The 15,702-nt window shown below is 47.6% G+C and overlaps 1 protein-coding gene across 3 annotated transcripts in view; it reads left to right on the top strand.

The window, feature by feature from the left end:
• Positions 1-9,108: 9,108 nt before the first annotated feature.
• PPP3R1 (protein phosphatase 3 regulatory subunit B, alpha) overlaps positions 9,109-15,702 on the top strand; it is a 65,936-nt gene continuing 59,342 nt past the window's right edge. The window contains exon 1 of one of the 3 annotated variants that reach the window (XM_025470032.3): positions 9,109-9,247. In XM_025470032.3, coding sequence (XP_025325817.1) covers positions 9,200-9,247 — 48 coding nt within the window. In that variant the 5' untranslated portion in view covers positions 9,109-9,199. Of the gene's footprint in view, positions 9,248-11,351; positions 11,464-12,618; positions 12,906-15,702 lie in introns of those variants that run through there. The other 2 variants (XM_025470040.3, XM_025470047.3) reach the window with 2 other exon arrangements.

Raw genomic sequence — 15,702 nt, 5'->3', positions numbered from 1 at the left:
GCGCCCCTTGGATGATCTCTCTATATGATGCTTGCCCCTCTTCCTTAAAAAACCAGGTTGTCCTGGGAGCTTTCTGACCATAGTGTGTCCTCTCGCTTTGTTTTTAAACTGTATTTTCACTTGTCTAATTTTGAATAAGAAAGTCCTATTTTCTCTGACCTTGATCCACATGATCCAGGTTGAACGCCGCCGGCCCCAGTTCCGTAGCCTGCCGACTAAAGTGAGATTCTGAAGCCAGTTAGCTGCTGCACCCAAGAAATCAAGAGGCGCCTCTGTGCTCCTCTCAGAGACTGCCTGCCGTTGGAGCTTGCCTGGTTTTGCTCTGGCAAGTTTCATAAGGTTTGTTGGAAACAATAGAAGCATAGATTTGTAGAGTTGAAAGAAATGGTGCTTGGCCTTCACCGATTCTAAATCCCTTATGCTAGAGATGAGAAAATGCATTCCAGACAAGGATGGAGAGCTTGAGGGGCACATTTTCTATTTTTTTATTCTTTTTTTCAAGAATCCATTTTTATTTTTATTTTATTTATTTATTTTTTTAAGAATCCATTTTTAATTCAAGTTCATGGTAACAATGTTTATACCCTACTAAGGGGCAGGGACCCCAAAATTTGTTGTGATTTCTCTGTTCACATAGCACAGGAGTTAGAGGGAAAGACTAGTTTGCTCCCGTGAAAAGGGCCGAGAATATATAGAGCAAAACACTGAACAAATCTTAAGGACCTGGATGTGATTTGCCAGCCTCCATGTTAGTAACACCAACGATCTGACTTTATGTAATCATGAACTGCAACTTGGAAATTGGATAATAAAACATCGGGGTGCCTGGGTGGCTCTGTTGGTTGATCGTCTGTCTGCCTTCTGCTCAGGTCATGATCTCCAGGTCCTGAGACGGCCCCCTCACCTCCCTGCTCCGCGGGGAATCTGCCTCTACCCTCCTTTCTTCCCCAAGCCTCCCGCCTCTCTTTCTGTCTCTCAATCTATTCTTAAAAAAAAGGGGGGGAATCCCTGGGTGGCGCAGCGGTTTGGCGCTTGCCTTTGGCCCAGGGCGCGATCCTGGAGACCCAGGATCAAGTCCCACGTCGGGCTCCCTGCATGGAGCCTGCTTCTCCCTCTGCCTGTGTCTCTGCCTCTCTCTCTCTCTCTCTCTCTGTGACTATCATAAATAAAAAATTTAAAAAAAGGATAATAAAACATTATCATGGAGGACTACATGTTTCTCCATAGTGGAACATAACTGGTATTGTTAAAAAGTAGTTTAAAAATTAACTTTCTCACTTCACGTATCTGCTTCTTGTGTATCTTGGAAACGCATTTATTTACTGTAACAACAAAGTTGTAGTGTTTTGAAAGTTCACTGTTACTTATTATTACCTAATGAGTAGAAACATTAATTGAGGACACAGTGGAGAAGATTATGTTCCTGCTATTTCTACACACTAGTGCAAATCATTCCAAGTGGGAAAAAGTTGGTGAGTCTATGGTCGTGGAGGTCTCCATAATTGGACTGTTCTTACAAAGACAAAAAAATTGAACCATCGTCTTTTCCCTCATCACGTCTTCGGGGCTGGCTGGCTGGCTGTCTGGCTGTCAGATAAATGGCACGAGTCAGTGGTAGGTTTGGTGTGGCCTTCTGGGACTGTTCCTTATGGAGGGAATTGGTTTTTATTTAAATACGGTTATCAGCTTCGAGGTTACATACCTGGAGCCATCGTTACCAGAGTTCTCCGAAGCCTAAAGTCTTACATGAATATGATACTTGGTGAGGGAAACAGTTTTACAAAACAGTGTCAACATCCCATTTTTTAATTTTAAAAAGAAAATTAAAAATATAAGGGGTAATGCCCACACATGCACCCACAGGCCCCACAGTTAGGCACCAAATGGCAGTATGACATAGTGGTGGAAAGCTTGAGCTTTGGAGTCACTCAGGCCTAAGTTCTACTTCCAGCCCCAGCACTTACTGCCCTCTCTTCTTAGAGCCACACAATGATTTTCAGTTAACTGAGAGGAATTAAAAATATGGTACCGATTTCAAAGTGCTTAAAAATATGTCTTTATAACTGCATCCTCTTCCCCATGCTCTTCCAGCCATTCCTATGATTCTTTGCGACCTGCTAACCAGCCAAGCTCAGACTCCTCCAAGCTTCTCCACCAATGCTGGTACTGGGAGGGCTCTCCTGGGGTTCAAAGTTCTTAAAGTCAGTGTTTATAGTGCCTCAATCTTCCACCCACCACTATCTAAACATCCAAAGCCTGTTTGCTCTGTCACAAGAGCATGCAGATCTCAACCACTAGGTACTAGGTGACTGGAGACTCTTGTCCTCATCTCTCAACCTCTTACTCTTAAATCCTTACTCTTAAGCCCACGCACTTTAAATACCAGGATCGCTTTGTTTTGGGGCCTCTCAAAACCAGGGTTAAGGAGCAAAACGTGTATAATTCACTGAAGAAAACATTTACCAAACATTTTATCCTTAGTCCAAAATACACGATTTGTAAGTAAAATATTTTCCTAGAAATACAATCACCTTCCTCATTCTAATAAGATGCATAAAATATTATCTACATTGCAATTTCCAGCTGTGGCCTGGAGAATTTTAGCACAAGTGCAATTTGCCAATTATGCAGAACTAGCAAGTTCTATTTACAGCTTTATAAATTTTGCATATCTCCTACATGTTTATAAACTCTTTTCAGAAGAGCAAATTATTTTAAAAAGCACACTGATTAATTTTAGTGAGATAGTCTTGAATAGGCAGTCATGGCTCATTTACTGAATATTCACAACTTACAACATTGTACTGTATATACTTATTTCCACAAGTATTTTTCTTCAAAATATGCCTTTTTTGGTTACTCTTATATTTCTTGGAATAATAGCATTATAGAGAATATGCTAGTGAGTGTTTTAAATTTGATTCCGACAAGTTTGTCCCGAAAAAAAAAACAAATTTTCTATGATAATTTTAGTCATTGTAAGGAAAACTGATATAACCAGTCAATTTTTTAAAAGATATTGCGAATTTAGAACATCGCACAAGAAAGAACTCATTCCAGCAGAAAAACAGAATGAGGATTAAATACTCAAAATAGTTATGACTTTTGTTGAAGCAAATTGTTTTAATATACTCATAAAATATAGACTTAGAAGAACTATGCCATCATCACCTTTATGTACAAATAATAGGTTAGTTTAATTTTCTATCAATTAGGATACCATGGAGAGAAAGAATATGATGTGAAATTTTGTGGGTAGTGTAGGTACTTTGATGGAGAAAAAAATTGTAAAGCAATGTGTATCACAGAGAACATTTTATAACTATATTATATGAGCTATGTGTGCGATTGGTGCAAAATTATAACAAAATAAGAGTAGATCCTGGGGATCCCTGGGTGGCGCAGCGGTTTGGTGCCTGCCTTTGGCCCAGGGCGCGATCCTGGAGACCCGAGATCGAATCCCACGTCGGGCTCCCGGTGCATGGAGCCTGCTTCTCCCTCTGCCTGTGTCTCTGCCTCTCTCTCTCTCTGTGACTATCATAAATAAATAAAAATTAAAAAAAAAAGAGTAGATCCTAGATCATATGACATTTTCAGAAAATATTATCTTCAGCTCTGAAGAATTTTTTGTTGTGTATGCAGTTCATTATATGGTCTCGTTGCAGGATTTGCATAGGTTACTTGCGTCTTCGTGAAGAATATGATTGACAGATCAGTTTCCTTTTTCCCTTTTTTTTTTTTTAAGATTTGTTTGTTTATTCTGGAGAGAGTGCATGGGGGCAGGGAGAGCAGAGGGAGAGATAGAGGGGAAGCAGACTCTCCACTGAGTACAGAGCCCAACAAGGGGCTCCATCTCACTCCTCTCATGACCCCGGTTCATGACTCAAGGGGAAACCAAGAGTTGGATGCTCGACCAGCTGAATCACCCAGGTGCCCCAGTTTTGCTTCTTTTTAAGGTCAAATGAAGTTTTGAATGAATTGGATTAGCTATTCAATAGGAAGGAGAGTAAATAGCCACTGTCAAGTCAGGCTTAATTAACTTACACTTCATAGGGAAAAAGTGGGTGGTTATTTTCTAGATATTTTACCTTCAAACCTAATCACTAAATATTTATATAAAATACACACACACACACACACACACACTCAATGTTCAGGACAAAAGAGAGATTAATAATAAGAAAAAATAGTTTATAGTTGCCTAGAAGGATATTTATATAGTAAAGATACAAAATATTTTGTTGCCATTTACATGTTATATTTTCTTCCATATACAGAACAGGAAAATAACTTTGGAAATACAAGCAGAATCAAAAGTCAAACTAGAGGCTTGGGGAAAATCATATAACACATGATAAGGGGATCATATCCATCAACTACAAGGGGTTGTTACAAAAAAACACTAAAAAAAAAAAAAATCCTCCTCCCCAAAGTGGGCAATGAGCAAGTAAGTCACAGGGACATAGGTAAAAGGTCAAAACTTAAGAAAAACATGCAATATTACCAGTAAATCAAGGAGTGCAAATTAAAATGAGGTGCCAGTGTTTTAAAAAAAATCTACATTTAAAAGAAATGTCAATGCGTAATTTAGATGGTTGTTGGGAAATGTGCAATGCCAGTGGGAGTCTACAATGGTACAAACTTCCTTGAGAGTAATCTGACAATATATATATTTTAGAAATCTTTTTTTAAAAATTTTTTTAAAGATTTTATTTATTTATTCATGAGACACAGAGAGAGAGAGAGGCAGAGACACAGGCAGAGAGAGGAGAAGCAGGTTCCCTGCACGGAGCCCGATGCGGGACTCGATCCCAGGACTCCAGGATCACACCCTGAGCCAAAGACAGACGCTCAACCACTGAGCCACCCAGGCGTCCCTATTTTAGAAATCTTTAACATTTTTATATTCTTTGTTTCTATCATTTCACTACAAAGAATGTATCTTTAAAAAAATTGGAGATTTGCACAAAGATGTGCAAAGACGTTTAATATACTATTGTCTGTAATAGGAAAAAACTGAAAACAACCCAATTCAAAATTAAGTCATGGGAGATTTGTTAAATAAATAATAGGATACATTAATATTATTAATGTATATATAATTGTTTATATAATGAATATATAAACATTAAAAATCATATTCTTTTTAAAAAGATTTTATTTATTTATTCATGAAAGACATGGAGGGGGGGCAGAGACACAGGCAGAGGGAGAAGCAGGCTCCATGGTGGGAGCCCGACGTGGGACTCGATTCTGGGTCTCCAGGATCACGCCCTGGGCTGACAGCGGCGCTAAATCACTGAGCCACCGGGGCTGCCCAAAAAATCATATTCTTGAAGAATATTTACAGAGGTGGGAAACGTCACCAACCATTAAGTGAAAAAGTATGTTATAGAACAGTAGTTCCAATTATGTAAATAATATATATAAATAGAAATATATATAAATTTTTTCCTGTGTATACATGTAAAAAGGATAGGCTATACGTCCAAATGTAAGCAATGATTATCTCTTGGTGGTATTATTACAGATGATTTTCCTTTCTTTGTACTTTTCTGTATTTAAAACATTTTCTGTAATAACCATCTTAATGAGCCAGTGGTTCCCCCCAAGAGTCCCTTAGAATTAAGCTATTCCATTTATGTCACTAAAGATTACCCAGTTCTCAGAGTCAGGAAAAAAGGAGAGAAAAGGTGTTCAAAAGGGGAACATCCAGAGTAGTTGCCTCTAATGGAAACAAGGGATGTAAACGACCAGTTACTAATGCCTCATATTTAGCCGCAGTGGTCCCCACTCTCTCCCCATCTAGAAAATGCCATCCCAGCCTAGTTAGGGTTCAACCACAACTGAATGACAACGCGTGGTCATTGCATCGCCTGGTCATTCACTAGAGAAGTCAGTGGGGGCCTCTGAGGCCTGCCGTCTAAGGCCAGCGGATCCCCACTACCTGTGGGTTAGAAGCCGTAGAATTTCTCCTTTTCTAGGGGTTCGCTGGATTCTGAGCGCATCCCTTTTCCCATATCAGATGAGTTAAACTAACGAATGGCTACTGTAGGCCAAACCGATCTTCTTTTGCCAGTTTGTGCATTTCCATTCCTTTGGAAGTCACAGTCTACCGTGAAAATCCCCTGAGAAAAAAACCCCGACAATCAAAAGAACTAGATTCAATGTGTTGCATGCACAAGGTGCTGACCAGGAGGAAGGATGCTTATTTTTACATGGACCATAAAACTGGAAACTTGATCCTTTATTTATTAAAGATCTCTTAAGGGGACGCCTCGGTGGCTCAGCGGTTGAGTGTCTGCCTTCGGCCCAGGGTGAGACCCCGGGGTCCCTGCAGGAGCCTGCTTCTCCCTCTGCCTGTGTCTCTGCCTCTCTCTGTGTCTCTCATGAATAAATAAATAAAATCATAAAAAAAAAATAAAGATCTCTCAAAAATCTTTGTAAGATGGCAGGATTAATACTTTATCCCCTATTACATTCTCTACATTTTAGAATTTCTCTACAGTGTACTGATTGCTACTTGAAATTTATATTAATGGTGAGGGTAAAATATGGAAGTTAAATTACAGTAAGAAAAAAATCATTAGTGAAAGCTAAATGAATTATTAATTCTATAGAGCCACTAATAATATTTTTATAAATTAAAATGTGTTGTTCGTTGCAATATGTTGTTTGATGCTGAAAAAACTAGATGAAGTATTTTATTTTATTTTTTTTTTTTTTTTTTTTTTTTTTTTTTTTTTTTTAATTTTTATTTATTTACTTATGATAGTCAGAGAGAGAGAGAGAGAGAGGCAGAGACACAGGCAGAGGGAGAAGCAGGCTCCATGCATCGGGAGCCTGATATGGGATTCGATCCCGGGTCTCCAGGATCACGCCCTGGGCCAAAGGCAGGCGCCAAACCGCTGCGCCACCCAGGGATCCCTGAAGTATTTTATTTACTTATTAAAGATGTTATTTATTTACTTATTCATGAGAGACACACAGAGATGCAGAGGCACAGAAATGCTAAGGGCACATAATATAGTTTCAATTAGTTTGTTACATTTAGAATTTGCCTACCCTCATTATAAACAAATACTATGTTTGTGGTCAGTGATGAATAATTTCAGTTAAAGGATTTAGATGAGTGTTATCCAAGAGAACTTAGGTACGCAGTTACCCAGCATTTATAATGTAGCTTAATAAGAGAGAAGAACTGAATTCAAATTTTATTCACTTTTAATTAGTTTAAATTTAAACAGCCACAAGTGGCTGGTGGCTACCATATTAGACAGAGCAGACATAGACTTAAAACGAACTACCCAAAATTCATACAGAAATGGGCTGGAGCCAGAGGTGAGACTAAAACTAGGGTCTCGCTCTGGACTTCTTTGCTATCTCGTGTGTGGAGCACCTGGAGGTATTTGTGAGTGTGTAAGGATATAAATGCGTTAACAAGTACGAAAAATAGGTCTTCTCTAGTGTCGTAATACGACCGTTTCATAGTTAAATCCTATTTTTTGTTATGCTTGGGTAAATACTGTTCAGGTTAGTGCTTTATGGTAAATACTCTTAGTAAATGTATATACTGGGAATACTATCAAATCTGAAACACTCAGCCTTTGCTTGGTACTCACTTTTAAGTGCAAGAGAGCAAAGAGACAAATGAGACTTCCAACTCAGAAAAACTATTTCAAGACATAATCTAGGACATCTCGGTGGAAATGTCCAGGTGTATACCAGTTGTTCCGTTTGTCTTGGGTCTCTCGACACGCTGCGGGACCATCCTTTGCATCTTGACCTCCCCTCCTTCAGCTTCCTGGGCATCCTTGCTGGGTATCCCGCCCTGAGCCACGTTTATTTATTTATTTTTCTGTTACTTCTTTCTCCTTCCACCACTTAAGAGCAGATGCTACCTTTGGTCCTGTCTTTAGTCCTTTCTATTGCGTCTATGCTCTCTGATTTCTGTCCTTTATCTCATGTTTCAACATTTATCTTTATGCAGACAACTATCCAATTGTAAAGTACTTTTCACATGGAAAAATTATCAGCACAGGAAAAGAATTGCTCGTTACGTAAAGAGTGTTAACAGGCTGCCTCTAGAAGCACCGTGGAGTATTCCTCCAACACACAGATTTAGATGTGGATTCAAGAGGTTTAGGAACACATTTCAGGAAGACTTTTTTTCCCCCTTTTCTTTTTGGCCTAATATCTAATATAAAAATAACTTATACAACCAATTAATCACATAGTTTGGGGAACCTTGTCCAAATTTTAAAATATTTCTGATTTGTGTTTCATCTGGAAACTAAATGACAGAGTATTTTATTTTGAACAAATTCATTGTTAGGAGAATTAGAGAAGTTGCACACAATCCATAATTTAAAGTACTAATGCGGGGATCCCTGGGTGGCTCAGCGGTTTGGCGCTTGCATTCGGCCCAGGGTGTGATCCTGGAGACCTGGGATCGAGTCCTGCGTCGGGCTCTGTGCAGGGAGCCTGCTTCTCCCTCTGCCTGTGTCTCTGCCTCTCTCTCTCTCTGTGTCTCTCATGAATAAATAAAATCTTAAAAAAAAAAAAAAAAGTACTAATGCTTGAAAATGTTAAAATTCCATCCAGGAATTGGTAAACATTTTCCCCAAAGTCATTAATTCATTAAGCTGTATCTTTTTAAGAGCATTGTTTTTTCTACCATCATGTTTTTAATAGCAAATACACTGTTTCAGCTACATTATACTTTAATTTTTTAGGAAGATTTTATTTATTTATTCACGAGAGACATTATTATTCATGAGAGACACAGAGAGAGGCAGCGACAAAGGCAGAGGGAGCCCGATGTGGGACTCGATCCCAGGACCCAGGGATCACGCCCTGAGCCAAAGGCAGGCGCTCAAGCCCTCAGCCATCCGTGCGTCCCCCAGCTACATTATAATTTAAATAGGCTTTTGCAGAAAGGCCATTGTTTACAAAACTCTTTGTAAAATGGTTTCTATGGAGAAATGAGTTTCCAAGATGGAATTTAGAATCCTTGGCTCAACCCTCTGCTGCTTAGCAAGAAGGGAAGGACCCACTTCCCTGCCATCTAGGTGCTAGGAACCTCTCCTCGACCACACCCTGGGGCACGGGGTGGGGGTGGGGGGCTGGCATCTCTGCTCCTTCCTTGGTACAGACAAGGATCCTGGGAAGGAAGGCGATCTATTCCCCGTGCAACCTCATGTCCATCAAAAGCGAATTCTGTGGTGTGAAACCAGGTGGCGAAAAGGTACAAAACATTCTTAAATCCGGGATTCTTGAACTAGGACATAGATGTTTTATCTGGGAGGAGAGGTAGACATTTCCTTTAAATCTGCATTAACAATAAACAGGTACTGAAAAGGAAGGGACAGGACTTCCAGGTCGTTTCGGTCGGCTCTCCTTGTCAACTGGCGTTTTCTTACTAGAAGAGGGTGCAGCCAACGGGGTTTCTAATTGACCTCAGCAGAATCACGAGTAGAAGCGTGAGCCCTGGGGTAATGCTGCACCGGAGTACCTTAAACAGCCGCAGGAGTGGTACTTTATTTCCTCTGCCACCCTTAAATCGTGTGTGTGAATAAGGGACAGTGACCAGTCCTTGAAGAATAAGGCAGATTTCTGGGTTTCACAACCATCTAGAGTCTCTAATACATAAGATTTCCTGTGACATTCCTAACTTCTTACACGTAATTGTGGGGACACTGAAGCCCGAGGCTGCCTGCGGTCAAATAGGACCGTAAACATTAATTTCTTAAAAACTTTAACTTGCTCTCTGCTTACAGCTTAATTACTATCTTTGCATCTTTTCTTTTTTCTACTGCTAAATAAGAGAAAATTTGAAGATTCACTTTTGACCCATCTTGAGGCGGATTCCCATGTCTCTACTACCTTCTAACCTGCATCGCGGCCTCCTACTTGGACGCCTCCGCTGGGCTCTCTCATTAGCAACTCAGCACTCTTTTTTTTTTCTTTAATATTTTATTTACTTATTCATGAGAGAGAGAGAGGCAGAGACACAGGCAGAGGGAGAAGCAGGCCCCATGCAGGGAGGCCGACGTGGGACTCGATCCTGGGTCTCAGGCAGGTGCTCAACCGCTGAGCCAGCCAGGGATCCCACAACTCAGCCTTCTTAAATCCAAACTCCTCTGGCCCTACTCGGCACCCAAACTTTGGCTGATTGGTTTCTGTGAAGGACATCCTTATTTCCTGTCATCTGAACTGAACTTGGCCATCCTTCGCCTCTTCCTCCCTCCTTGTCCCCGGCATCCGCTATGCTGCATACTCAGGGCATCTCTGCTTCAGGTCTTTCCCCTTCCTTTCCTGGGCCATTAGTACTTCCCATTACCCCCTGCATGTCGGGATGTCATAAAGGTATCTCCCTCCAGCTTATGGGGCATAAGACTCCCCAAGTCACCTTTGGGTCGCTCAATTTTCTAGGAAGGCCCCCTTCTCACACAGGTCTTCGGTCTTGGGCTCACCTAGTTATCCACCGACGTGCAGACCTGCAGGGAGACTACTGGGCGCCCGCCCTCTCCCATACCAGGCTTCACACCAAAACTTAATGGAAAGAGACAAAGGGAGTGATTGAGGTCATACTTCGTTTTTTTGAACCTTAGGGCGAAAACCCGCGAATTAAAAGGTGCATTTTAGGATTCAGAATAGACGACCCGGTGTCAGGGGCAGAGATGCAACCTGCTGCAGGCCTGTATCTTGTGCGGTGTAGACAAGGCTGAGAGTGTGGGTGGTGCCCCCGGGTGTAGACCGGGACCGCGCAGACCTTGTGTCTCGCTGTGTCAGGGGCCGAGGCTCGCGACCTCTCACGGTGCCTCACTTCCCAACCTCGGACTCACCTGCACAGCACACACCTGCTGGGCGCCCGTGGTCTAAACTGGCTCAAAATCGCCAACGAGACCGCGGGTTACTCTAAACCTACTGCATCCCACAGAAGTCAAATCCTTTCCCGGTACTTAATCCCTCAAAGGGATCATTCGACTTTCACGGAGGACGTCCCAGGGCCCTGCACACGGGGCGGGGTATTTTTTTTTTTTTTTAAGATTTTATTTTATTTATTCAGAGAGAGAGAGAGAGAGAGTGAGAGAGAGGCAGAGACACAGGCAGAGGAAGAAGCAGGCTCCATGCAGGGAGCCCGACGTGGGACTCGATCCCGGGTCTCCAGGGTCACGCCCTGGGCTGCAGGCGGCTGCACCACCCGGGCTGCCCAAGGGTGGGGGAATCTTTTTTATGTACTGCTTAAAGAAAAGAAAAGAAAAAACAAAGAGGGTGTGTCTTAATTTTAGGATAAAGTCATCAAAAATAGCACACGGGACACGCAGCTCAGCTCGGGAGCCTCTCCCTGTTTTAGGGCTCATCGGGGTCTAAACAGCAACGTATGCAGGGAGGGAGCTCGGAGGGAGCAGCGCGGCCCCCTCGGCCTTTCCCGGATGGATGCGCGGGAGGCGGCGGCAGGTCAGCTCAGGGGCGGGACGCGGGGGTCGGGGTGGGCGTGGGACGGACCTGCCCTAGGGCAGGTGACCCCCGCGGCCGAGCAGGACTCTCAGGTGGGGGCCACTCGCCCAGGGCCTTTAACAGCCTCCGGAGGATTCGCCCACGGGGGCGTCCCCACACTCCCCACACCTGCCCGGGCCGCGTCTCACACGTGATCCCCGAGTTAGCAAGACTTCGAAGAGGAGCGAGTGGTCACAGCAGATGCACACGGTCGTCCCCACCATCCCGGGCGGTGCCCTCGGAAGGCGCCGCTCCCCGTCCCCGTCCCCTCCCCCCCCGCCCCTCCGCCTCGCTCCCCTCCCTCCCGGCGCCCCCCTCCCCCGGCCCCTCCCCTCCTCCTTCTCCACGTCCTCCTCCTGCCTCCCCCTTCCCTACCCCTCCCCCCCGCCCCTCCCCTCCTCCCCCTCCACGTCCCTCTCCTCTCCCCTCCCCGCCCGCCCCGTCCTCCCCATCCTTCCCTCCACCCCAACTCCCCCGTCCCCTCCCCCACGTCCCTCTCCTCCCCCCGGGCTCTTCCGCCCTCCGTTTCCCTTAACGGGCTCTGCTTCCCGGGCAGGGAACCGCCCCCCTCCGGGACCCGCGAGACTCCCCAATAGAAGGGGCGGCCCGGAGGGAGCGCCCCGGCCCCCCGCCCTGCAGCTCCCAGCGGGCACGGGCGCCCCCGCCGCACCTCGGCCGAGCCCCCGGCGCCGGCACGCCCCTCGGTTCCCGCTTCTGCCGCAGCGCCCGGGCGGCCCCGACACCTTCCGCCCGCCCCGCCCCCCGCCCCGCCCCCCGCCGCCGCCCGGGCTCGCGCGCCCCTCGCGCCCCTCGCGCTTCCTCCGCCCGCCCCAGCCTCCCCCACCCGCCCGCCTCCAGCCACGTGACAGGAAGGGCTCCGCCGCGCGACGTCACGACGTCCCCGCCGTCCGCCCCCGCCCCCCCGCGCGGCGCACGCAGACGGCGGGGGGACGGCGGGGGGGGACGTGCTCGCGCGCCCCGCGCTCCCCACCCCGGGCCGCGCGCGGGTTCCCGGATGTGCGCCGCGCCGAAGCCCCGCCCCCGCCGCCCCGCGGCGCCCCGCTGGCCCCGCCCTCCGCCGCCCTCCCCCGCGCTCGTGCTGGAGGTTGCGGGTCAGCGCGAGCCTCCGCAGAGTCGGTCGCGGCCCCGCCTGAGCGCTCGGCTGCAGCCCCCGAGCCGCCCGCGCCGCCCGCCCGCCCGCCCGCCAGCTCCTCGGCTCGGGACCCGCTCCCCGCCCCCGCCCCCGCCCCCGCCGCGCGGGCCCCGAGGCCGCCGCCCCTCCCCCACCCCGCGGGCCCCGAGGGCCGCCGCCGCCGCCGCCGCCGCCTGCGGGAGCCCTTCCGAGCGCCGCCGCCTCCCGCTCCCGCTCCCGCCGCGCGAGCCGCCGACCGCCGAGCAACATGGTGAGCGCCCGCCGCCCCCCTCCCCTCCACTCCCCTCCCCCTCCGCTGGCGGGGCCGCCGGGGCCGGGGCGCAGAGGGGCTGCCGGACGGGCCTCCGGTCCCCCGCCCCGGGCCGCCCCCGCCGCCGCCTCCACGTGGACCCTCCCGTCCTCCCCCGCCCCCGCCCCCGGGCTCGCTCCTCCGAGGCCGGCCTCGTCCGGGTCCCGGGCAGCTGCGGACGCGCTCGGGGGCCTTTATGTAAGCCCCGCCGCCTCCCGCCGCCTCCCGCCGCCTCCCCGCGCCGGGCCCCCGCCTCGTCCCCCGGGCCCCGCGGCCGCGGCTGCAGCGTCGGGCTCCCCCCACCCCCTCCCCCCCGCGGAGGTGCCCGGGTCGGCGGCCCCGGCTCTCGGCGCGTCCCCGCCGCCCCGGCCTCCCCTGCCCGCCCGCCGTCCTCTGCCTCCCGAGCTGCTTGTTTGAATCATGGCGACTTAAGTTTGTCTTTCCTTCCCCGGCGTTAATCCCCAGGTAGGAGTCCGCGCCGTGGTGCTGGGAGCAGACGCTAGGGTGTGTCCCCGCCCGGCCGCCTCCCCTCCCCTCCCCGGAGCCCCGGGGGTGCGCCGTGACCCGGGCGCCGGCCCTTCCCCGAAGGCGGCGGCGCTGGCCCTGGCCCCGGCCCCGGCCCCGAGGTGTAGACGGCGGCTCGCGGCTGGGCTGGCGCCTCGCGTTCGGCTCCGCCCGGCCGTGGCCCTCGGTGTTCCAGGACCGAGCGGCGCGCGGGCTGTGAGCTTCGCCCGCGGGGGTCCCGGGGAAGGGGCTGCGGAGGATTCGGGAGTTGGGGTGGGGAGGAAGCCTGGCCCAGCTCGGGACCTGCCCCCAACTTAGGGAGCTCACAGGCCCAGCTCGGGGACTTGCCCCCCAAGTTAGGGAGCTCGCAGGCCCAGCTCGGGGACTTGCCCCCCAAGTTAGGGAGCTCGCAGGCCCAGCTCGGGGACCAGTCCCCCAAGTTAGGGAGCCCACAGGCCCAGCTCGGGGACTTGCCCCCCAAGTTAGGGAGCTCGCAGGCCCAGCTCAGGGACCTGCCCCCTAACTTAGGGAGCTTGCTGGCCTAGCTCAGGGACCTGCCTCCCAACTTAGGGAGCTCGCAGGCCCAGCTGGGGACCTGCCCCCAAGTTAGGGAGCTCGCAGGCCCAGCTCGGGGACCTGCCCCCCAAGTTAGGGAGCTCTCAGGCCCAGCTCGGGGACTTGCCCCCAAGTTAGGGAGCTCGCAGGCCCAGCTCGGGGACCTGTCCCCCAAGTTAGGGAGGCCGCCGGCCCAGCTCTCAGACATGCCCCCCAGATAAGGAGCCCAGGTGTCTGCAGGCTGCTGCAGAAACCGGCTTAGATCGCGGCTGTCTGTGCTGCAGTCTTTTTTTGTTGACATAGATTTTTTTGCAGTTAGGAGTTGCACCTGAGAGCTCTAAAACCCCCTCCTCACCCATGGATTTTCCTTGAAGGTCAGGATCTTGAAGATCTTTGGCCACGGCTGCTAGTGTTTTTGCAGCATTTGTAAACAATACATTGTGAGCAATAAAGACCCAGCTACAAAAGATCCAGCCTTTTGTGGCATATGGATTATATATCAGAATGAGCTGGTTTCCTTCTCTGTGTGTGTTGGTTTGTTTCCTGTGCTGTGTCCCCTCTTTGACTCCCCCCCCCCCCCCTTTTTGACCCAACACATTGGATTTGGGAAATACTTTCTCAGCTCTTAATTTTAACTTCCTGGTACTCAGTGTTTCCTTATCTTGAAAAAAGTGTTTTAAGATTTATCTTAGCGGTATTGTTTTTTTTTTCTCCCCCCCTAGGTCATTATTTCCTTCATACCAGTTTTCAGTATTTTCTGATTTTTTCTGGGTTCTTGCTTCTGCCATGGTCTCAGTACCATTTTGGACCTAACGGATTTGTTGTGACAGTAATTTCCCAACTTTAGAATGATTTTGGTCTGTTGAACGCAACACTGGTTTGAAAGTATCGAGACCATATCTATAGCTCAACTCTGCTATGTGGGATATTAATTAGCTCAAATAATTTGGGCTTTGGAGTGATCTAGTTCATTTTTCTAGTTAAGTGAGTATAGAATTCTGAAAATTTTCATTCCCTTTGGAAAGTTTTATTACAACTGAGTATCATGGACGTATTTACAATTTTGTCAGTGGGTTTTAATTTATGAATAAACTAAGAATATCGCTGATTAATTCAAGTAAGGAGAAAGTAAAAAGATGGGATTGAACCTATCAACAATCTTTTCTGACAGGTATTTATTTTAGTTGCTATGTAAGAGTAGTTTATTTCTTTTTTTTCCTGAGAGTTAAGTCTTTTCCTCCTTTCACCTCTTTTTGAATTTTAAACTGCTGAGCATTCAGGTGGGATGAAGATTTTACATATAACATACACATACCACAGCTGAGTCCTGAGCTTCTAGGAATTCTCCTTAAACCACTAACGGTCAGTTGTCTCTGATGAAATAGTGTATATTTGCTGAAATAAAAAAAATATATGCCTTCACAATTTTTTTCTCTAGGTGGGCATCTGTATTTTAGAGTACTTCAGTATATCAGTGTTAACTGATATGCAGAAAAAATAAAATGATGAAACAAAAATCACACATCTAGGTGTGTGTGTGATTGAAAAGTCTCTTGAGTGATTTTTGGAGGAGTAAATTTTGTAGGGGCATTTTTAGAAACTTTTCATGTATCAGAGATAGTTTTTTTTTTTTTTTCAAAGATAGTTTTTACCACGTACTTAAGATAACAAAAATAGGATTTTATTTTGGATGCATATA

The sequence above is a fragment of the Canis lupus genome, chromosome 10 (assembly GCF_003254725.2).
Source record: "Canis lupus dingo isolate Sandy chromosome 10, ASM325472v2, whole genome shotgun sequence".
Lineage (NCBI taxonomy): Eukaryota > Metazoa > Chordata > Mammalia > Carnivora > Canidae > Canis > Canis lupus.
Note: the sequence above shows the minus strand (reverse complement) of the source record. Positions and strands in the feature narration are given on the sequence as shown.